Source organism: Puma concolor, chromosome B1 (assembly GCF_028749965.1).
Source record: "Puma concolor isolate L17-30 chromosome B1, mPumCon1.1.hap2, whole genome shotgun sequence".
NCBI classification, from domain to species: domain Eukaryota; kingdom Metazoa; phylum Chordata; class Mammalia; order Carnivora; family Felidae; genus Puma; species Puma concolor.
In genome coordinates this window covers 143,208,752-143,233,249 of record NC_141670.1, presented here as the reverse complement: position 1 = coordinate 143,233,249, position 24,498 = coordinate 143,208,752, and the positions used below count along the sequence as shown (strand labels likewise).

Sequence of the window (24,498 nt, the reverse complement as noted above, 5' to 3'; positions counted from 1 at the left end):
TTTTCTTTGGCTTCTGGCCTCCATTTTTTTTTTTTGTTTTGTTTTGTTATTTCTTTCTGTTGTGGTTCATTAACTTTTATCTTTATGAAAGGATATTTTATTTGCTTACTGAAGTTGGTGAGGGGAAACCTGATAATCCTAAGAAAAACATATTAAAATTTGCCATGTGAATTAACCAGGTGGTTGCTTTACTGAGACTGTGATCTTATCAGGCTTTATAAGCTGAGTTGGGGTGGGCCCTTCAAGATATGGATGAGTTAGCGTTAAAAAGTACTGTATGTGGATGGAACTAGAGTGTATTATGCTAAGTGAAATTAATCAGAGAAAGACAAATATCATATGACTTCACTCATACGAAGACTGTAAGACATAGAACAGATGAACACAAGGGAAGGGAAGCAAAAATAATATAAAAACAGGGAGGGGGACAAAACATAAGAGACCCTTAAATAAGGAGAACAAACAGAGGGTTACTGGAGGGGTTGTGGGAGCAGGGATGGGCTAAATGGGTAAGGGGCATTAAGGAATCTACTCCTGAAATCATTGTTGCACTATATGCTGACTAATTTGGATGTAAATTAAAAAAATAAAATTAAAAAAAAAGAAAACAAAAAACAAAACAACTACTGGCCAGGGCCAGAAATTGCATGAACTCAGAATCAGAAGTACCGTAGCCAAAGTCAGCATACTGCAGTGTGGCCCAGAGTAAAGTGCTCAACTCCCAACACAGGTGCAAAAATTCCATATCTCTTACTATTCTCTTTTGGAAGCAGACAACTGGTTGGGTTCCCTGACTCTGGGCTGATCTCAGCTATAATGCAAGGGATATAGTGTGAATCAAGATAGCAGAGACTTCTAAGATTTAGCAGCAAGCAGCTCACCTTGATTGCCTCTGGTGAATACTATGGCCTTGAAATGGCTTTGAGAAGCCTCTAGAACCAGAAGTGTGAAGTAATCTCACTTGCTTTGATTACTATGACTGACCACACCTCTGACAAATACTTTGACTATGCAACAGTGTGGCACTTTGCTGGAGCATCAAGAGTTCCTTTAAAAGCATAGAATTATCAATTCGGTTGCGCAAAGCTGCGTCTAGTCCACAGGATTGTCCTCTCTTTTCCTGCTAAATGACTTCTCCTCCTTCCCTTCAACTCCTAGGCCCCCTACGTGCTGAGAAATGAGGCCCTCCATATTAACAGAGGAGAGAGAGGAACCATCACTACCCAGCTGCTTGACATCCGAGATGACGACAACCCACAGGATGTGGTGGTCGAAGTGCTTGATCCTCCACTTCATGGCCAATTGCTCCAAACACTTCAGTCCCCTGCAACCCCAGTCTATCAATTCCGGCTGGATGAACTCTCCAGGGGCCTTCTCCACTATGCTCATGATGGCTCTGACAGCATATCTGATGTTGCAGTCTTGCAGGCCAATGATGGACATTCCTTCCAAAATATACTCTTCCACATGAAGACTGTGCCCAAGGTAGGTGCCATTCCTAGAGCAACAATTTTCTTGCACCTAGATGCGAAGTTTTGTTGATGTTATTTTGCAGTATTCATGTTTTGCAGTTAAGATATGGATAGTTATCTATTCAAACATTTATTAACCATCTATTATGGAAATACTCAGGACATTCTAAGATTAATAGAACACGTTACCCATCTCGAAGAGCACTATCTATTTTGTTGGGAGCACCCTTCTCTACACAAGGGCAACTTTTGTACCTTTATGTTGACTTGCTGCCATAAAAAATGCCTTGTTGTCCACTGATCCTTTTGTCTCCTGCCTGATCATAAGAATCAAGTACACCCCTGTTTTTGTCTGCCCTTCTACAGCAGCTCATGCTATGTGAAGCTCATAGTCAGGTTATCATAATGAATCAAAAAGGACGAGTGCAGCCATTCTATTAAGCCAACTGAAGTAGGATGAGGGAACTCTTTCTTTTAGTAATCATAGGAATCCTTGTCGGTCTGAGTCATTCCCATGACACCTCCATATGTTTTTGCCGTATCCACAAACATCTTTTCTTTTAGTTTATTTATTTTGAGAGAGAGAGCATGAGTAGGGGAGGGCGAGATAGAGAGAGAAAGAGAGAGAGAGAATCCCAAGCAGGCCCCATGCTGTCAAGTGTAGAATCTGAGGCAGGGCTCAAACCCATGAACTGTGAGATTGTGACCTGAGCCAAAGTCCTGAGTTGGACACTTAACCAACTGAACCACCCAGGTGCCCCCCACTAACACCTTTTCTGTTATTTACTTAATATTTTTCTTTGTATCCACTTTTTTTGTGTGTGGCTTCTTTGTAACAAATAATGAATATGAGATTATGGGCTTAATGTATAATTATACTTTTTTCTAAAATATGAAAATTAATACCTAAAAATTTTTAAAAATATTCATCCATGTAGTGCATAGAATGTTCCAGGATACTATTAATGGGATGGCTACCATGTTTTGGGAAATACTGAGCTAATCCATGCTAGATCCAAAAGACTTATTGCAAAACATTTTCAAAACCATTTATTACTTGATGGTATTTCACTAGAAGCTATTTTTTGCATTATAGCAAAACTGGCTCTTTCTCATGGTGGTAGATGGAAAGACTTATCATTTTTATTGAACTTTTCATTCCAAATATCAGTTGCCACTGAAGTGTCATTAATGATTAGCTGGAGAAATTGATTTGCTGAAGACAGCTTAGAAATGACTTGTCACTTTCTCACCAACGATCACTCAAAATTTGCGATGGATCCTTGTGAAGGTGAACAGCTGAATGTAACCTAGTCTCTGGCTAGTTTCTTAGGCTGTTGTCTCATGATTTGCAGCTGCTGAAAACAGCGATGGTGGCATGAGATAGATGGGAGCAAGTGAAGGCTGATTATGAGATAGAGTTGGCAGGTAGCCACCTTGTAGCTAATCCTAATTATCACCCTCTTGCAATCGCCTTGGGAGATGAGGTTTAGTTCTGAAGAGATGAAGTCTAGACAGAATCAGAAAGTTTCTTTTCTTCTTCCTTGGTTTTCTTCCAAAGATTGTTATGGGATTTCAGCGCAACATTAGCAGCCGCCTTTCCTAGAGTGCTCTCAGTCTCCACGTTTGGAGCTCGGTTCAGTGTATGGCACTGTCATTTTGTATGCTATAGCCCAAGGTTGAAGGGTATTTCTAGGATTTTAGCTGCTTTGACTACAAAAACAAAACAAAGAAAATAAAATTTTAATTTATAAATAAGGCATAAGCACAGATCTCGAGTATCCTTGTAGTGCTTATAACTTGGGATCCGTGTTGGTATTTACAGGGTCTGTCCCTCCTCCTTCCTCCTGCCATCACTCTATCTCCTACAGTGTTGTGCTTGCCTGTCCATCAGATGAAATAATGGCTTCTGAGCCAATGAACTGGGATAATGAAACCAGTGACCAGAAGGTCAGCATCTATCAAGATGTACTAATAAGTTTGACACTGTAATACTGATATTTTACAAATACATCCTATATTTCCTCTCAGGAGTTCAAAGTACTTCTTCATATCTATTCTACTGATCTTTACAATATCTTAGTGAAGGAGGTTAGAACAGAGGCCATGTGACCTTATTCCTTCTAAAGGAAATTCTATGGGTGGGAGGTATTTTTGTTTGTTTTGCTTTTAACCTTTATTGGGCACTAATGCTTGATATAAATTATTTCATTTGATGTTCACAGTCACTCTGGGGTACTTGTACAATTATTATCTCTAATTTTCCAGAAAAGGAAACTGGAAAAAAAAAGTTTAAAAACATTGTTCAAAGTTTAAAAATGTTTATTTTTCATTAAAGTGTTTAGTGCCAGGGCGCCTGGGTGGTTCAGTTAGTTAAGTGGCCAACTTTGGCTCAGGTCATGATCTTCCTTGAGTTCGAAACCCGCCTCGGGCTCTGTGATGACAACTTGGAGCCTGGAGCCTGCTTCAGATTCTGTGTCACCCTCTCTCTCTGACCCTCCCCTGCTCCCACTCTTTCTATCAACAATAAATAAACATTAAAAAAAATATACATATATATATATGTATGTGTGTGTGTGTGTGTGTGTGTGTGTATATATATATGTATATATATATATTTAATGCCAGAGCCACGATTTCAACTCAAGTGTGTTCTGGCTCATCACATTTAACCCACGTGGCTTTTTTCATTCTAGTCCATATTTTTCAATGTTTTAGACATATATATTCTGATCCCCCTAATGGACAGAATGGAGACAGCAATTTTTTTCATTTTCACAATATCCTATCCAAGCAATCTGGGCACTAAGCCTTCTGGAATCTTCCCTCTGGACTCACTACATCTTGTTACAAGTGAAGCTATTTATAATCATAAGTCTACTGGAGCCCAAGAAGAAAAAAATTGCCTCAGCTATTAATGGCTTCTAATAGATATATAGTCAGACATGATTGATTTCATTCTGATAGCCATTTCTGAAGATGGGCATCCAAGTCCTTACCCTGTGGCAGCCTGCGTATTAAATTTGGAGATAGGCCAGTTACTGGCTGATGTCTAGCCGGTGGCTTAAGTGGAGTGGCTAAGGGGTTTAGGTCTAATTCCTGGTGAATGGATGTACAAATTAATCCCAGTGTTGTTCAGTAGAAAACTTAACCTGGTAATACGGATGGAAAGAGAGGGAGGGATAGAAAAAGCGAACTTTGTGGGAGCAGGAACTATTTCCGTTTTCCTCTCTTGAGCCAGGCACCTTGTAAGAGTTTAGTACATTTTTAAAAATTTTTCTTAATGTTTATTTATTTCTGAGAGAGAGATACAGAGTGTAAGTGGAGGAGGGACAGAGACAGAGGGAGACACAGAATCCGAAGCAGGCTCCAGGCTCTGAGCTGTCAGCACAAAGCCTAATGCGGGGCTTGAACTTGCAGACCGCGAGGTCAAGACCTGAGCTGAAGTTGGACGCCCAACCGACTGAGCCACCCGGGTGCCCCGAGTTTAGTACATTTTTGTTGGATGGATAGATAGTTGGGGGGATGCAACAGCTTGAGTGAGGCTGGTTCTCATGTTCCTACCTTTGAATCCATCTCTTGTGTCAGATGTGAAGCCTTCAGGGCACCTCTGCTGATGTCAGGTGGCCTATCTGGGACTAAGGGTAGGAGCTATCAGTTCCACTCTTGGTTCTCCAGTTCTACATCACTTCTTCCAAACTTTTATCCTTGGCCTGGCAGTGAGGAAATTTGACTGCTACCCTCCAGGCTTGTGGTGAGTCACTGAGGAGAAAATAGACTCAGGACTGATGTTGAAACATGCTCTCTTGGGGGTAGGAGGCAAAATAAATCAAAGAGATTAGAAGGTAATAAAGAATGCTCTGCTGAACAGGCTCTCATTAATTGGGCGGATTACCAAACCTGAGCCTGCTAGAGATATGATTTTAAAGCAGTTTGGTGTCTAATAAGGGCTAAAATGTGAGCAGGGAAAAGTCATGCTTTTTGGTGGTTTTCTCTCCACTGTTGGGCTTTAAAGAAATTACCCTCTTTTTCGTTAATGAAGACATCTCTGGAAAATCATGCCTCTTTTTCCACTTTGGCAATAAGTCTGATGATCTTTGTGACCTCGTTTGTTGACTTTGAGCAATTTATTTTCTGCAACTGGGTAGTGCTTTGATGTTAAAAGCCCCAAGTATCATGCTAGGAACTAGATGGAAAATTTTGTTGCTAAGAGTCCTCTTGGGCTGTTTGAACTTGGTAAGGCCCGTGTGCAGCGAAAAGCCCTGTTGTGCTTTCCCTCAGTTTTCTTAAAACTTGTCCCCCCAGTTGTTGTTTTGCAGAGATACCATTTGATAATAAGGGTGCTTGTGACAATTATAAATATGGCAGGAAAATGTTAATTTTTTTAACAAGAGTCTGTCTAATGCATCAACAACTAAATCTCTACCATGTGTCAGGGTTTCACCTTTTATGGACTTGTTTAACTTGTTGATTTTGGCATCTTGGAAGATGCATCGCTCAGAGTATATGCTCAAAAAATGGTTGTTGATTACAAAATTTTGTTTATAAAGTGGTTGAAATCTACATGGAGAAGAGGTTCTATATTCTTGACCTGAAGGAACAGAGCTTCTGAGGAGCATGCATACATTGGCAAACACAAAAACAGTCCAATTATCTTTCCATCCCTTACCTGGTAAATAGCATTTAAGATTCACCTTCTATGCGCCATCCTATGTGATCCTTCCCTAAAATCCACAATGTCCTATAAGACTGCATTCTAAAAGCTATGACATAAATGAGTCTTTGCAAATTAAGGCATATTTTTACAGAATAAATTGATGTTAGGATTGCTGTTATATCCAATTGTTGTCATTTTCTATTTGATTAAGTTTAAAAATCTTTTAGTTTGAATAGTTTGGCCTGGGGTTGGGGTACACTATCATTTGAGATCATCATTTATGTCCCAACATTTATTTTAGGGAGGTAAGTTTTCATTTTATTTGTGAGATTTTCCTCCTAATGATAGAAGCTTAGGCCCTTACTTCTGGTTTACAACAATAATATTTTTATTTGTAATACAATATATAATGGCTAAACTTTATTGCCAGCATTTCTGTATGCCCTTTGTTCTATGAAATGAATCAGAAGAACTATTTAATTTAAAGTACTCTTTTGATCATGCCCCCATAATCCCTGTTTGGGATTTCATTGCTTTCTAATATGGTACCCTGAAGGGCATATAAAACTTCACTAGGCAGGAGATTATTCAACTCATGTTATGGCTAATTTCTTCAGTTCACAGGGATATATGCATCATTGTTCAGAAAAAAAAAAAAACTACAAGTAGATAAAGAAATTGCAAAATGTCAGAATCATTTGGGAAATGAGGTTAAAATTTGGCTTTTCTGGACACTTTAACTGTAGAAAAGATGGTGTATAACCTTCTATTCATCTCTTCTTGAATCGTCCCTGGACTCTCTCCCAGAAGAAAGAAAATGATAAAACCATCTTCATCAAAATATGAGTGGGAAGAATTACACTTCTTTCCCTTAGACAGTTGTCTGTTTCTTCTTAAGTATTGTAAACAAATAATTCAGAAACAGAGGCATTTATATTATCTGGTGATAAATATAAATATTGTAAAAGGCCTGTCTGTGGGGTTTCAGGAGAACCACTCTAGCTCCATCACTGTATCTATCCTGGGCTGTGCTTCTCCTGATTTAGCATGACTCCACATCCCCTGGGGATTGTGTTTAAATACAAGTGGAAATTCATCAAACTAAAAAGCTACACAGCAAAGCAAACAATCAAAAGAATGAAAAGGCAGCCTACTGAAGGGGAGAAAGTGTTTGAAACCATATATCTGATAGGGATTAATATCTAAAATATTTGACGAACTCTAACAACTCAATAGCATCATAATCCTCCTCCTCCTCCTCCTCCTCCTCCTCCTCCTCCTCCTCCAATTAAAAAGTGGGCTAAGGGGGCGCTTGGGTGGCTCAGTACATTGAGCATCTGACTTCGGCTCATGTCATGATCTCACAGTTTGTGAGTTCAGGCCCCATATAGAGTTCTCTGTTGTCAGTACACAGCCCGCATCAGATCCTCTGACCCTTTCTCTCTCTGCCCCTCCCCCACTCATGCACACTATCTCTCTCTCTCTCTCTCTCTCTCTCTCTCTCTCTCTCTCAAAAATAAACATTTTTTTTTAAAGTGGGCTAAGGATCTGCATAGACCTTTCTCAAAGGAAGACATACAATGGCCAAAGGTACATGAAAAGGTGCTCAACATCACTCATCATCAGGGAAATGCAAATCAAAACCACAATGATGGGTGCCTGGGTGGCTCAGTCAGTTAAGCGTCCAACTCCTGATTTCGGCTCAGGTCATGATCTCACAGTTCATGAGACTTATCCTTGTGTGGGGCTCTGCACTGACAGCATGGAACCTGCTTGGGCTTCTCTCTTTCTCTCTCTCTCTGCCCCTCCCTTGCTTGCATGCATTTTCTCCCTCTCTCTTAATAAATAAACATTGAAAAAAATAACAATGAGATATCACCTCACACCTGTTAGAATGGCTAAAATAAAAAAGACAAAAGATAACAAGAGTTGGTGAGAGTATGGGGAAAAGGGAACCCATATAATCTCTTGGTGGGAATGTAAGTTGGTACAGCCATTTTGGAAAGCAGTATGGAAGTTCCTCAGAAATTAAAAACAGAACTATCATATGGATCCAGCAATCTCACTTCTGGGTATATATCCAAAGGAAATGAAATCTTTATCTCAAAGAGATATATGTACTCACATATTTATTGCAACATTATTCACAAAAGCCAAGATGTGGAAACAACCTAAGTGTCTGTTGATAAATGGATAAAGAAAATGTGGTCTATATACACAATGGAATATTATAAACCCTTATGGAAGAAGGAAGTCCTGCCATTTGTGACAGCATGGTTGAGCTTGAAGAACACTATGTTAAGTAAAATAAGCCAGACACAAAGATAAATTCTGCATGATCTCACTTATATTTGGAATCTAAAAAAGTCCAACTCATAAAAGCAGAGTAGAATGGTGATCGCCAGGGGTAGAAGAAATCGGGAGGTATTAGTCAAGGGGTATAGAGGTTCAGTTACAAGGGATGCATAAGTTCTGGAGATCTAATGTATAGCATGGTGGCTATACTTAATATTGTATCATATACTTAAAATGTGCTTGAAATTTGTTTTTACCACACACACACACACACACACACACACACACACACTCGGGTTTAGTTATGTGAGGTGATAGATTTCTTCATTAGTTTGATTGTTATAATCATTTCACAATGTATATGTATATCAAAACATCATGTTGTGTACCTTAACTATATCAACTTTTATTTATCAAGTAATACACTTCAATGAAGCTGAAGAAAAAAAGTAAAATGAAGTTCTAATTCAGAATGAGGTGAGGCTTGAGATTCTAAACTTCTAGTAAGTTTCCAGATGTTGCTGGTGTCTGAATACTGACTTACAAGGAATACTGTCTCCTAATAATTTATACTCACACGGGAATTACAGGGAATTGTATCGGTGAAGTTTAGCTAAGATAGAAATGTAGTGGGAGAGACACCTGGGGACAAGTCACAGTACTTACTTGCTTGGAATATGAAAAACCCCATTGCCTCATCAGTCCAAGAATGTGGTTGCTGGTGTATGACTGATCTCTGTAACCATGATCAAACTTGACGAGGCTGCTGCTATTAGAAAGATTGCTAGCAATTAAGACACCTGAGTCTAAGTATATTATATTATATGAAACACTGCTGGAGTTAATAGGGACTTTTCTCCTAGAATTCCAGGGGAAGGGAATTCTTGGCACATTTTGGTGTTTTTGTAAATAATATGCTATGTCAATTGTGAAGGGAGAAAGTTTTTGGGAGTTTGCTCCTGAGCACCAATCACAATAGAAAGTACCTTTGCTGCTGTTTTCCTGGGCACTGGGTAGTGAAAATAGCTATGACCGCCTCCTGTGGGGGGCAAATACTGTTGTGTCAGGTGACTGCAAAAAAAAATAGATGTTGTCTTCTGCTCTTAGTATTCCCCTTCTGGGAGTGGTGTTTGCTCTGTTTATTGGCATATTTGAAAGCTATAGCAATAATTTATAAAAATATCCCCTTTAAGTGCTTGATTTTAGAATATCAGATTTACTGATTTTTAAAGTTTGAAAACAAACTGCAAACTGAACACAGGCAGCCTCACTAATCTCATTCTGTGCTAAAATGTCAATTATGAGGCTTTGGAAGAGGTGCACACCTTGCAAATCAGGAATGACAGCACTTTTTAATGACATTAGCTTTAGCAATTAAAATGGTTGCCTTCTCAGGAGTGCTAAATAGGTGATTTCTTCCAGTCAGCGATTCCCAACTGTTGTTTCTAAGGCTTCACTTTCTATCAGTCATCAAGGCCTGTCAATTCGGCCTCTAGTGTTTCTGGAAACTGTTTCTAACTCCCCATTCCCACTGCAATGACTTTTTCATCTTCTCTCACCTGAGCCATTACAAGAATTTGTTAAATGGTTTCTACAGCCCCAGACGCATCCCAGTTCTAGCCCTTTCCATCTCTTGCTGATGAAAGCTTTCTAAACCCCAGACGTGCTCATCCCCTTTCCTTCCCTGAAGACACATGTTGACTTTACAGGGCCTACCAGATAAATGGAGACTTTTAGCACAGCATCTACCTTCTACCTACACAACCTTAAGAGAGTGTCCCTTTTTATTCACCTGCTCCCCTGGTTCCATAAACTCTTCTTTCCCAGACACCTGGATATTTTATGAAGCATGCAGTGCATTGTCTCATGTCTTTGCCTCAGCTGGGCCCTTTGCATAGAATTCATTTTACCTCTTCTCTCTTAGAAGACCTGTCTTTTGGTCATTTGAGAATTAAATGATATATCCATAGGAAAGCCTTCCTGAGCATTCTTTTCTCAAACAGGAAACCTCATTTTTCCCTTATTCTCCCACAGCACCCTGTGCATCATTTGTGATGCATCCTGATTATTTATCTGTGGGGAGATCACTAGATTGTAAGTTCTGAAACTGAAGTCTTGTTTCAGCCATTCTTACCTATCTCAGGCCTCTGGCAAAAGAGCCAGCATATAATAGGTGCTTAATGAGTACTCCTTGAATGTGGGTGGATGGGGAGGATAGAAGGACAGTTACTTGGACAAAAGAGCCCCTGGGGGGGCTCAGTCAGTTAAGCCTTCTGCTCTTGGTTTTGGTTCAGGTCATGATCTACAGTTCATGAGTTTAGGCCTCACATCGGGCTCCATGCTGGTGGTGCGGCATCTGCTTGGGATTCTCTGTCTCCTTCTCTCTTTGCCCCGCCCCCACTCATGCTGTCTCTGTCTCTCCCAAATAAATAAACTTTAAAAAGAAAGAAAGGAATGGAGAGACAGTCTTCCTGAATGAAATAAGTTCTTTGCTTATAAGTTAAAAGAAAAAGCAAGATACGTACACACGTACATACACATGCATGTATCTACACGTAATACACATACATAGTTCGTAATGTGACTTCAAAGCTATGAATCTCTCTTATTAAATGATCACTAGCAGCAATGGTACATTTCGACTTATGTTTTTAAGGGCTGATGTTTTCTTTTATTTTGCTTGGACCTAATTCTGTACTCTTTCCTTATTCTAGAATGATGGAGGTCTTCGGCTCGTGGCTAATTCAATGGTGTGGGTTCCAGAAGGTGGGATGCTGCAGATTACCAATAGAATCTTACAGGCGGAAGCTCCAGGTGCCAGTGCCTCAGAAATCATCTACAAAATTACACAGGACCACCCCCAATTTGGTAACTTTTTTCCTTTGCCATGATTTCATCATTGTATCCAGTAGTCTTGGACTTGCTTTTGTACAATGCCACACAGCAAGGTTGTGAGTCCAATGAAATTGACTTTCTAATACCTCACACATCTCATTTAAACAGAATAGTCAATGGGGCACCTGGGTAGGTCAGTCGGTTGAGCATCCAACTTCAGCTCAGGTCATTATCTCATGGTCTGTGAGCTCAAGCCCTGCGTCAGGCTCTGTGCTGACAGCTCAAAGCCTGGAGCCTGCTTCGGATTCTGTATCTTCCTTGCTCTCTGCCCCTCCCCCACTCATGCTCTGTCTCTGTCCCTCTCTCTCTTAAAAAGAAGTAAACATTAAAAAAAATTTAAACAGAACAGTCAAAATAACTCATACACACATTATCAGGTAGTACACTAAGTAATATAAACATATTAGTGTATATGAAATCCAAAATTTAAGTCTTAAAACAACTTAATTTTACAGAGAAAGTAACTTGCTAAAATATAGTTTATATAAGCATGTATAGCTAATTATGTCAGTTTAATTTTGAAGCTCAGGCTCTTAAACTCCACCTTGTGTCCCTTCTAGAACATCACCAGATTTCTTGTTGAGACTTAAAAAAAAAAAAAAAAAAAGAGCTTTACATGAAAACATTTTTAAAGATCTCCATTGTTACTTCCACTTCCAGAAAGATAGTGCAATATGATAACCTGAAAATTTTCTTGTCCTCCTCCTCCTCATCATCATCTAGAAATGCTGGAAACAAGATAACAATTATAGGGCAGTGGTACCTGGATGCCTCAGGTCAGTTGAGTGTTCCAACTCTTGATTTCAGCTCAGATCATGATCTCGCACGTTCGTGAGATTGAGCCCAGCGTTGGACTCTATGCTGTCCGGGATTCTCTCTCTCTCTCTCTCTGCCCCTCCCCACTCATGTTCCCCACATACATACTCTTTCTCTCTCTCTCAAAATAAATAAACATTAAAAAAAAATTATAGGTCACTGCCTGATCTTCCAAGAATAGAAAGAAGTCTCCAAGTCACAAACAGAGAAGGAGCTTAAACCAGTCTAGGCATGAGCTCATGGAATAGCTTCCCTCAGAGTGGTTGTTTGTGTTCCAGGAACCCAGGGGCTTGAGATATAATGCTCGTGCAAAGACAGAAAGTTAAGATCCTACATAAAACTTGGACTCTGCAAAGACTTTGACTTAGAGAGACAGAAGAGAAAACAAGAAGCACACCAACACAGAGAGTTGTTAAAGAAACCTATCTGTGTTTCCCAGGGCTCAGAGTGAAGTAAAAAAGTCTGCAGAGAAAGAACTCCAGGCCTGTTTCTCCTGATGATCCTGAGTTAAGTTACACTGCACGTTGTCTGAGAAACCCAAAACTGAGATGTTATATGAATATTAATCTCAGGCCAATGATACTTCTTGGGTTCCTTACAGAAACTGGTAGAAACTGCTATGGAATTTCCACCCTCAACTCCAGGTCACAAGATTCTCACAGCCTAAACCACTGAAGATTAGCTCAGAATTCAAAATTACAGAACAGATGAGGAAATAATCCATAGTATCATAAGAAAAATGAACAAAATGATCAAAACTCCAAGGATTTCATAAAGGAGCAATCATAAAAATTGTGAAACAAGGGGTACCTGGGTGGCTAAGTTCGTTAAACATGCAGCTTTTGGTTTCAGCTCAAGTCATAATCCCATGCTTCGTGGGTTTGAGCCCCTCATCTGGCTCTGTGCTGACAGTGCCGAGCCTGCTTGGGATTCTTTCTCTTCCTTTCTCTCTGCCCCACCCCTTGCACTCTCTCTCTTCCTTTCCCTCAAAAAAAAAATAAATAAATACACTTAAAAAAACAAACTATGAAACAAGCATATTTAAAATGATTTAAAGATACTAAAGAGGAATCAAAACTTTAATAACCACATACCATAAAAATAAAAGGCAGGTAGATATTTTTTAAATGTTTGTTTGTTTGTTTATTTATTTATTTATTTATTTTTGAGAGAGAGAAAGTGAGTGCTAGAGGGGAAGAGGGGGACAGAGGATCTGAAGCTGATAGCAATGAGCCCAGTGCAGGGCTTGAACCCAAGAGCCATGAGGTCATGACCTGAGCAGAAGTCGGATGCTTAACTGACTGAGCCACCTAGGCACCTCATAGGCAGGTAGATTTTTTAAAAGAACTAAATAGATAACCTGAAAATGAAGATGAAAATGATATTCATTAAAAGTAAACACGTTCTTGGCATGTTAAATAGCAGAGGAATAATAATCTCTTTTTCCTCTGGGTCCCTGGATTTTAAAAATTATATATTTTCTGTAGTGGGGAGAAAAATTAACTTTTGTGCATTTCAAAAGTAATTCCAATGTCAACAAAGACATTGAAAAACACGATTCAACCAAGAATTGATATGATTATGAAATAGTTGTTCTAGCTGGAGTACCTTTTATTATATATAGTTGTATAACCTTGAGGAAGGCAAGTGAATGCCTTTGAGCCTTAGGTTTCTTTAAAAGGTTAGGCTAGATAATTTTTTATCTTTTTATTTTAAAATAATTTTAGACTTACTGAAAATTTGCAAAAATAGTACAAAGAGCCCTTGAATACCCTTAATCTAGCTTTCTTCAATGTTAACATCTTATGGAACCATAGAACAATTAACAAAACCAGAAAGCCAACATGGATACAATGCTATTAATTAATCCACAGACCTTATTCAACTTTGTGTTCTTTTACCCACTGATTTTAAGCTTGATAATGTTTAAGTCCTTTTCAGCTCTAAAAATCTTTGACTCGTTTGATGTATTAAATTCTTTACCTTTATCTTGATCATTAAAAGCCAAAAAATTTAATTTCCTAGAGACAGTCCAATATTCCAATAGTCTCTTTAAGTATTAAACAGAACAATGCTGAATTAAATTTCAGCTTGATAAATGCCATGTAGGCTTGACTCTGACCCTTTCCTACTATAACTCTCTTAATTAACTTCTTCCTATGAACATAATCCTCTTTCTGCGTGTCCAGAGCCCCCTATTAGTAATAATCAAATCACATTAACGTTAGCAACCACTCAAGAGTGAAAAAGGTGGTGGGAACTGGAAACCCACTCAACACCAGTCTACTTACATCCGTCTGTCGCAGTGGTATGAATTTGTGGAGCCCCTACCCTCTTGCCACCCCAGCTCTTATATACTCCCTCATCACTTTAGAATGTTCCAGATGAGCTTTAGACTTTTTGTGGAGACCTGACCATGCAACTGAACCAAATGTAAATTGCTTGTGTAGTAAATGCATACAGAACCCAAGTTCCACCACTTGCAGCAGACTCATCACTGTTCTCAAATGTTAGTTTAGACAAGTTGATTAATACTTGTACCTTTAGCTACTTCACAAGCTTGAAAGTGAATTTATTTATTTTTTTTGCAAGTTTTATTTTTTTTTTTATTTATATATGAAATTTATTGTCAAATTGGTTTCCATACAACACCCAGTGCTCATCCCAAAAGGTGCGCTCCTCAATACCCATCACCCACCCTCTCCTCCCTCCCACCCCCCATCAACCCTTAGTTTGTTCTCAGTTCTCAACAGTCTCTTATGCTTTGGCTCTCTCCCACTCTAACCTCTTTTTTTTTTTTTTCCTTCCCCTCCCCCATGGGTTCCTGTTAAGTTTCTCAGGATCCACATAAGAGTGAAACCATATGGTATCTGTCTTTCTCTGTATGGCTTATTTCACTTAGCATCACACTCTCCAGTTCCATCCACGTTGCTACAAAAGGCCATATTTCATTTTTTCTCATTGCCACATAGTATTCCATTGTGTATATAAACCACAATTTCTTTATCCATTCATCAGTTGATGGACATTTAGGCTCTTTCCATAATTTGGCTATTGTTGAGAGTGCTGCTATGAACATTGGGGTACAAGTGCCCCTATGCATCAGTACTCCTGTGTCCCTTGGATAAATTCCTAGCAGTGCTACTGCTGGGTCATAGGGTAGGTCTATTTTTAATTTTCTGAGGAACCTCCACACTGTTTTCCAGAGCGGCTGCACCAATTTGCATTCCCACCAACAGTGCAAGAGGGTTCCCGTTTCTCCACATCCTCTCCAGCATCTATAGTCTCCTGATTTGTTCATTTTGGCCACTCTGACTGGCGTGAGGTGATACCTGAGTGTGGTTTTGATTTGTATTTCCCTGATAAGGAGCGACGCTGAACATCTTTTCATGTGCCTGTTGGCCATCCGGATGTCTTCTTTAGAGAAGTGTCTATTCGTGTTTTCTGCCCATTTCTTCACTGGGTTATTTGTTTTTCGGGTGTGGAGTTTGGTGAGCTCTTTATAGATTTTGGATACTAGCCCTTTGTCCGATATGTCATTTGCAAATATCTTTTCCCATTCCGTTGGTTGCCTTTTAGTTTTGTTGGTTGTTTCCTTTGCTGTGCAGAAGCTTTTTATCTTCATAAGGTCCCAGTAATTCACTTTTGCTTTTAATTCCCTTGCCTTTGGGGATGTGTCGAGTAAGAGATTGCTACGGCTGAGGTCAGAGAGGTCTTTTCCTGCTTTCTCCTCTAAGGTTTTGATGGTTTCCTGTCTCACATTCAGGTCCTTTATCCATTTTGAGTTTCTTTTTGTGAATGGTGTGAGAAAGTGGTCTAGTTTCAACCTTCTGCATGTTGCTGTCCAGTTCTCCCAGCACCATTTGTTAAAGAGACTGTCTTTTTTCCATTGGATGTTCTTTCCTGCTTTGTCAAAGATGAGTTGGCCATACGTTTGTGGGTCTAGTTCTGGGGTTTCTATTCTATTCCATTGGTCTATGTGTCTGTTTTTGTGCCAATACCATGCTGTCTTGATGATGACAGCTTTGTAGTAGAGGCTAAAGTCTGGGATTGTGATGCCTCCTGCTTTGGTCTTCTTCTTCAAAATTCCTTTGGCTATTCGGGGCCTTTTGTGGTTCCATATGAATTTTAGGATTGCTTGTTCTAGTTTCGAGAAGAATGCTGGTGCAATTTTGATTGGGATTGCATTGAATGTGTAGATAGCTTTGGGTAGTATTGACATTTTGACAATATTTATTCTTCCAATCCATGAGCAGGGAATGTCTTTCCATTTCTTTAAATCTTCTTCAATTACCTTCATAAGCTTTCTATAGTTTTCAGCATACAGATCCTTTACATCTTTGGTTAGATTGATTCCTAGGTATTTTATGCTTCTTGGTGCAATTGTGAATGGGATCAGTTTCTTTATTTGTCTTTCTGTTGCTTCATTGTTAGTGTATAAGAATGCAACTGATTTCTGTACATTGATTTTGTATCCTGCAACTTTGCTAAATTCATGTATCAGTTCTAGCAGACTTTTGGTGGAGTCTATCGGATTTTCCAGGTATAATATCATGTCATCTGCAAAAAGCGAAAGCTTGACTTCATCTTTGCCAATTTTGATGCCTTTGATTTCCTTTTGCTGTCTGATTGCTGATGCTAGAACTTCCAGCACTATGTTAAACAACAGCGGTGAGAGTGGGCATCCCTGTCGTGTTCCTGATCTCAGGGAAAAAGCTCTCAGTTTTTCCCCGTTGAGGATGATGTTAGCTGTGGGCTTTTCATAAATGGCTTTTATGATCTTTAAGTATGTTCCTTCTATCCCGACTTTCTCAAGGGTTTTTATTAAGAAAGGGTGCTGGATTTTGTCAAAGGCCTTTTCTGCATCGATTGACAGGATCATATGGTTCTTCTCTTTTTTTTTGTTAATGTGATGTATCACGTTGATTGATTTGCGAATGTTGAACCAGCCCTGCATCCCAGGAATGAATCCCACTTGATCATGGTGAATAATTCTTTTTATATGCCGTTGAATTCGATTTGCTAGTATCTTCTTGAGAATTTTGGCATCCATATTCATCAGGGATATTGGCCTGTAGTTCTCTTTTTTTACTGGGTCTCTGTCTGGTGTAGGAATCAAAGTAATACTGGCTTCATAGAATGAGTCTGGAAGTTTTCCTTCCCTTTCTATTTCTTGGAATAGCTTGAGAAGGATAGGTATTATCTCTGCTTTAAACGTCTGGTAGAACTCCCCTGGGAAGCCATCTGGTCCTGGACTCTTATTTGTTGGGAGATTTTTGATAACCGATTCAATTTCTTCGCTGGTGATGGGTCTGTTCAAGCTTTCTATTTCCTCCTGATTGAGTTTTGGAAGAGTGTGGGTGTTCAGGAATTTGTCCATTTCTTCCAGGTTGTCCAATTTGTTGGCATATAATTTTTCATAGTATTCCCTGATAATTGTTTGTATCTCTGAGGGATTGGTTGTAATAATTCCATTTTCATTCATGATTTTATCTATTTGGGTCATCTCCCTTTTCTTTTTGAGAAGCCTGGCTAGAGGTTTGTCAATTTTGTTTATTTCTTCAAAAAACCAACTCTTGGTTTCGTTGATCTGCTCTACAGTTTTTTTAGATTCTATATTGTTTATTTCTGCTCTGATCTTTATTATTTCTCTTCTTCTGCTGGGTTTAGGCTGCCTTTGCTGTTCTGCTTCTATTTCCTTTAGGTGTGCTGTTAGATTTTGTATTTGGGATTTTTCTTGTTTCTGGAGATAGGCCTGGATTGCAATGTATTTTCCTCTCAGGACTGCCTTCACTGCATCCCAAAGCGTTTGGATTGTTGTATTTTCATTTTCGTTTGTTTCCATATATTTTTTAATTTCTTCTCTAATTGCCTGGTTGACCCACTCATTCGTTAGTAGGGTGTTCTTTAACCTCCATGTTTTTGGAGGTTTTCCAGACTTTTTTCTGTGGTTGATTTCAAGCTTCATAGCATTGTGGTCTGAAAGTATGCATGGTATGATTTCAATTCTTGTAAACTTATGAAGGGCTGTTTTGTGACCCAGTATATGATCTATCTTGGAGAATGTTCCATGTGCACTCGAGAAGAAAGTCTATTCTGTTGCTTTGGGATGCAGAGTTCTAAATAGATCTGTCAAGTCCATCTGATCCAATGTCTCATTCAGGGCCCTTGTTTCTTTATTGACCGTGTGTCTAGATGATCTATCCATTTCTGTAAGTGGGGTGTTAAAGTCCCCTGCAATTACCACATTCTTCTCAATAAGGTTGCTTATGTTTATGAGTAATTGTTTTATATATTTGGGCGCTCCGGTATTCGGCGCATAGACATTTATAATTGTTAGCTCTTCCTGATGGATAGACCCTGTCACTATTATATAATGTCCTTCTTCATCTCTTGTTACAGCCTTTAATTTAAAGTCTAGTTTGTCTGATATAAGTATGGCTACTCCAGCTTTCTTTTGGCTTCCAGTCGCATGATAAATAGTTCTCCATCCCCTCACTCTCAATCTAAAGGTGTCCTCAGGTCTAAAATGAGTCTCTTGTAGACAGCAAATAGATGGGTCTTGTTTTTTTATCCATTCTGATACCCTATGTCTTTTGGTTGGCGCATTTAATCCATTTACATTCAGTGTTATTATAGAAAGATATGGGTTTAGAGTCATTGTGATGTCTGTATGTTTTATGCTTGTAGTGATGTCTCTGGTACTTTGTCTCACAGGGTCCCCCTTAGGATCTCTTGGAGGGCTGGTTTAGTGGTGACAAATTCCTTCAGTTTTTGTTTGTTTGGGAAGACCTTTATCTCTCCTTCTATCCTAAATGACAGACTTGCTGGATAAAGGATTCTCGGCTGCATATTTTTTCTGTCTAGCACACTGAAAATCTCGTGCCAATTCTTTCTGGCCTGCCAAGTTTCAAAAGAGAGATCAGTCACGAGTCTTATAGGTCTCCCTTTATATGTGAGGGCACGTTTACCCCTTGCTGCTTTCAGAATTTTCTCTTTATCCTTGTATTTTGCCAGTTTCACTATGATATGTCGTGCAGAAGATCGATTCAAGTTACGTCTGAAGGGAGTTCTCTGCCTCTTGGATTTCAATGCCTTTTTCCTTCCCCACTTCAGGGAAGTTCTCAGCTATGATTTCTTCAAGTACCCCTTCAGCACCTTTCCCTCTCTCTTCCTCCTCTGGGATACCTATTATGCGTATATTATTTCTTTTTAGTGTATCACTTAGTTCTCTAATTTTCCCCTCATACTCCTGGATTTTTTTATCTCTCTTTTTCTCAGCTTCCTCTTTTTCCATAACTTTATCTTCTAGTTCACCTATTCTCTCCTCTGCCTCTTCAATCCGAGCCGTGGTGGTTTCCATTTTGTTATGCATTTCGTTTAAAGCGTTTTTCAGCTCCTCGTGACTGTTCCTTAGTCCCTTGATCTCTGTAGCAAGAGATTCTCTGCTGTCAGCTATACTGTTTTCAAGCCCAGCGATTAATTTTATGACTATTATTCTAAATTCACTTTCTGTTATATTATTTAAATCCTTTTTGATCAGCTCATTAGCTGTTATTTCCTGGAGATTCTTCTGAGGGGAATTCTTCTGCTTGGTCATTTTGGATAGTCCCTGGCGTGGTGAGGACCTGAAGGGCACTTCCCCTGTGCTGTGGTGTATAACTGGAGTTGGTGGGCGGAGCCGCAGTCAGACCTGATGTCTGCCCCCAGCCGACCGCTGTGTCCACAGTCAGACTGGTGTGTGCCTTCTCTTCCCCTCTCCTAGGGGCGGGATTCACTGTGGGGTGGGGTGGCCTGTCTGGGCTACTTGCACACTGCCAGGCTTGTGATGCTGGGGATCTGGCGTCTTAGCTGGGGTGGGTAGGCAAGGTGCACGGGGGCAGGAGGGGCAGGCTTAGCTTGCTTCTCCTTAGGTGTTCCACTTCAGGAGGGGCCCTGTGGCAGCAGGAGGGAGTCAGATCCGCTGCCGGAGGTTTGGCTCCGCAGAAGGGCAGAGTTGGGTGTTTGCGCGGAGCGAGCAAGTTCCCTGGCAGGAACTGGTCCTCTTTGGATTTTGGCTGGGGGATGGGCGGGGGAGATGGCGCTGGCGAGCGCCTTTGTTCCCCACCAAACTGAGCTCTGTCGTCCGGGGGCTCAGCAGCTTTCCTTCCCTTTGTCCTCCAGCCTTCCTGCTTTCCGAGCAGAGCTGTTAACTTATGCCCTCCCAGACGCTAAGTCACGCTTGCTGTCGGAACACAGTCCGTCAGGCCCCTCCGCTTTTTGCAAGCCAGACTCGGGGGCTCTGCTTGGCCGGCGAGCCGCCCCTCAGCCCCGGCTCCCTCCCGCCAGTCCGTGGAGCGCGCACCGCCTCGCCGCCCTTCCTACCCTCTTCCGTGGGCCTCTCGTCTGCGCTTGGCTCCGGCGACTCCGTTCTGCTAATCCTCTGGCGGTTTTCTGGGTTATTTAGGCAGGTGTAGGTGGAATCTAAGTGATCAGCAGGACGCGCGGTGAGCCCAGCGTCCTCCTACGCCGCCATCTTCCCTCTCTCCTTGAAAGTGAATTTAATGAGATGGCTTTTCTAATGTTTATTTATTTATTTTGAGAGAGAGAGTGCGTGCAAGCATGAATGTGAATGGGGGCGGGGCAGAGAGTGGAGACAGAGAATCCCAAGCAGGCTCCACACTGTCAGTGCAGAGCCCAACTTCGAGCTCAAAATCACACACCACATGAGATCATGACCTGAGTTGAAATCAAGAGTTGGATGCTTAACTGACTGAGCCACCCAGGTGCCCCATAATGAGATGGTTTTAATGAAGTAACTTGAGTATCATTTGAGGGAAAATCCGACTTAATCCAACACATTGCCAACTCTAAATTATTTATCATCGGGTAAGAAAGCTTTAATACAAATTGTCTCAATCCCAAAATAATTCATGGGATTTTCAATAATTCAGTGAGATTCTAATTCTTAATACCTATCAAAATTTCCCTTCAAAATTCTTGATTAAACTATAGCCTTCAGTATTAAGGAAATCCCAAGTACAGAATATCTTGTTTTTTAAACCTACACTGTTTTATAAACCTGGATTTTCATATATTTAAGGTCATCTCCTTGTTTTTGTCATAATAAATGTGGAGATGACGTGCTACACAACAGCTCTCACCTCACTGTGGTGAACCTCACAAAATACTGATATTTGTTCCTCACTACTCTTGGGCTTGTCACAAAGACACCTTGTATTCAACAGACCCAGTGTTAAACTTCCCTCCCACCTGCTCATCCATTGGTGGCATTGCTGCCCTTCCTGTCACATCTCTCCCCATCTCTCATCTTCACAACACAATGTCAAGTTCTGTTGCTTCCACTTACTTAGTGACTCTTGTATCTGTTTATTTCTTTCCAATCTTACTTCTGTTGCCTTAGTTCAGGACCATATCAGTCATCTGGATTTTTCAGTCCTCTCATAATTGATCAAGCTGTCTGTGTAAATGTTAATTACTATTTTACCATTTTTATAAAATAAAATCCAGCCTCTTTAATAGGACTTTCACAGGCTCCCTGTATTCTGATCGTATATGTTCTGTGTTCTAAATCAGTTTGTGCCATTCACCTACAGAAACCTCACAGTGGCTCCCAGTTGCTTAAGGAGGCTGGTTTCAGGGGCAGGAATGGCATCTTGCTCATCTTTGAATCCCCATCCCTGAAGGGTCTAGTGTGATAGCTAGCACCTAACAGGTACTTGATGACTATTAACTGAATTGAAATTAATAGAATTAGCCAATATCCTATGATTCCTGTTAATCTGCATAACATGGCAGGTTTTTTTTAAATCTGAAAAATAGGCTTATTTCATTAGGACTTGTTAGAAAAATTCTGCTTAGTTTTTCTATTATAAAGAAAAATTGCTAGGATATTAGCATTTGAATATTTTATGTTTCTCTACTCTCTACATTTTCATTGTAGAAATTTACTTTCAGAATATTTTGCAACTGTCTTACTTTCATAAACAGTATACATTCTGGAAAAGCATGTTTATTGATATCATCTTATGAATAGAGGTTGAACCGGGGAGAGATGGCTAATGGAATTTGTGACTTAGGTGCAAATGAGAAACAGTACCAAAAAGAAACTAGAATGAGTTGATTCTACACATGATTTTATAAAGAAGACTATTGATGTTTTTCTCTTACTTTAGAATTTCCATCACCATCCAGCATATTATGCTCACTTTAAACTTCAATTTAGTGCATATAAATATTAGAAGGACTATTTCCTTCACATAAGAAAATTCCTCTCATGTAACCAAAGTGTGATTTCAGTTGTCCCATATGTCTAGCATACTAAGTGTACTAAGATCTGGGTATCTTGCTAGAGAACCTTCCCGTCTCCTTCTGCCTCCCTCTCCCCGCTCCTCTTCTACTTCTCTTACCAACTGAGGGGTAGAGAGTCTTCTTTCAGATTTTTTATTAGATGCATTTTCATGAAAACATGGCTTCTGTTTTCAGCATTTCATCTATTCTTCTGTTTGGTCTTCACTCGAGGGCATATTATCCTTGTGAAACTTTAATTGTTTATATAGCACCTCTGTATTTGCAGTCTCCCTTTAAGGAGATAGTAGCTCCAGGTGAAAAACAAGCAATAGAAACAGACTGGTGGTGGTGGTGTCTAGATTTAGGTTTCCTTGCTTCAATTTTAATGAAGTCTAAAGAATTATGGAGGAGGAAATGAGATAGTTATTTAGGAGGATAGATATTGGACTGTGAACACAACATGATCATGACTGGTAAGAGTTTCACAACCAAGAATATGAGCTTCAGATTCAAATCTCAGCTCCAACATGTACAATTTGTGAATTTGAACAAGTTACTGAACTTCTCTAAGCCAAAAGAACTTCCCTTAAATGGAGATAATAATAGCATCTTCCAAAGGATCAAATAACATAAGGATGATTAACATTCTTTTTAAGTATCTGTGAAGTATATACTATTATTTTCATTTTACCACTAGGAACAGAGAGGCTTATAAAGGCCTAATAAAGCTCATGCAGCTGGACATGGAGCTGGATTTGAACCATCACATAATGTGCTTCATGCAGTGCATGCCATATGCATCCCAGTGTCAGTTATTCTTATTTTCATTGTACAGAATTCTCAAGTATAATTTTTTCTGGGGGGGTGCTTGGGTGGCTCAGTTGGTTGAGCATCCAACTCTTGATTTTGGCTCAGATCAGGATCTCAGGATTTACGGGATCAAGCCATCCATCAAGCTCCTCAATGAGCGTGGAGATTCTCTCTCTCTTTCTCTCCCTCTGCCCCTTTCCCCACCCATGCTCTCCTTTCTCTCTTAAATAAATAATAATAATTAATAATAATAATAATTTTTCTGAATTTTTTCAAATTTCCCATTGTGTTTACATCAAAAACCTCCTGGTTAAAAAGCATTTCCTGCTACATAGAAAGTTGTAGGTAGGAATGAATCCATCCAATGCCCTGTATTTGAATATTTGTTTGCTGTATTCATGATTTCATGTAATTTAATTGATATAAGTCAGTAACTTGATGCGTGAATTGCCCTTGAATGACTTCTAGCTTTTTTTTAGCTGAGATAGTGGGAATTCTGTGTGAAGGTGAATTCAAAGATGTCTATTGAATTCTGTGTTAACCTCCTTTCCTTCACCTTAGATAAAAATACAGAAGTACATAATTTCTACTGAAAAAAAATTGTAGTAGAAAAGGAGATGAGAGCTCTGACTGACTTTTACTTTTACGGGAGATCCTCACTAACGATGTGGCTTTCCTAGGAGAGATGGTCCTTCTGGTTGATATGCCTGCAGACAGCCCCGCAGAGGAAGGGCAGCACCTGCCTGATGGGAGAACAGCGACCCCCACCAGCACCTTCACCCAACAAGACATCAATGAAGGCATTGTGTGGTATAGGCACTCGGGAGTCCCAGCCCAGAGTGACTCCTTCCACTTTCAGGTACCCTCTACTGCTGACTTTTCTGATGTCAGGATGGTCTGAGGAAAATCATCACCATTATTTTTATTTTATTTTATTTTATTTTATTTTATTTTATTTTATTTTATTTTATTATTTTATTTTATTTTATTTATTTAATTTATTTTTCATCACCATTATTTAAAAAAATTTTTTTTCAACGTTTTTTATTTATTTTTGGGACAGAGAGAGACAGAGCATGAACGGGGGAGGGGCAGAGAGAGAGGGAGACACAGAATCGGAAACAGGCTCCAGGCTCTGAGCCATCAGCCCAGAGCCCGACGCGGGGCTCGAACTCACGGACCGCGAGATCGTGACCTGGCTGAAGTCGGACGCTTAACCGACTGCGCCACCCAGGCGCCCCTCATCACCATTATTTTAAATAA

General features: G+C 39.9%; 1 protein-coding gene across 1 annotated transcript in view; it reads left to right on the top strand.

The window, feature by feature from the left end:
* Window positions 1-24,498, top strand: part of FRAS1 (Fraser extracellular matrix complex subunit 1) — a 438,063-nt gene that overhangs the window by 285,930 nt on the left and 127,635 nt on the right. Inside the window, exons 29-31 of the mRNA XM_086704782.1 lie at window positions 1,159-1,485; window positions 11,139-11,292; window positions 23,916-24,094. Coding sequence (XP_086560908.1) covers window positions 1,159-1,485; window positions 11,139-11,292; window positions 23,916-24,094 — 660 coding nt within the window. The remainder of the gene's footprint in view (window positions 1-1,158; window positions 1,486-11,138; window positions 11,293-23,915; window positions 24,095-24,498) is intronic.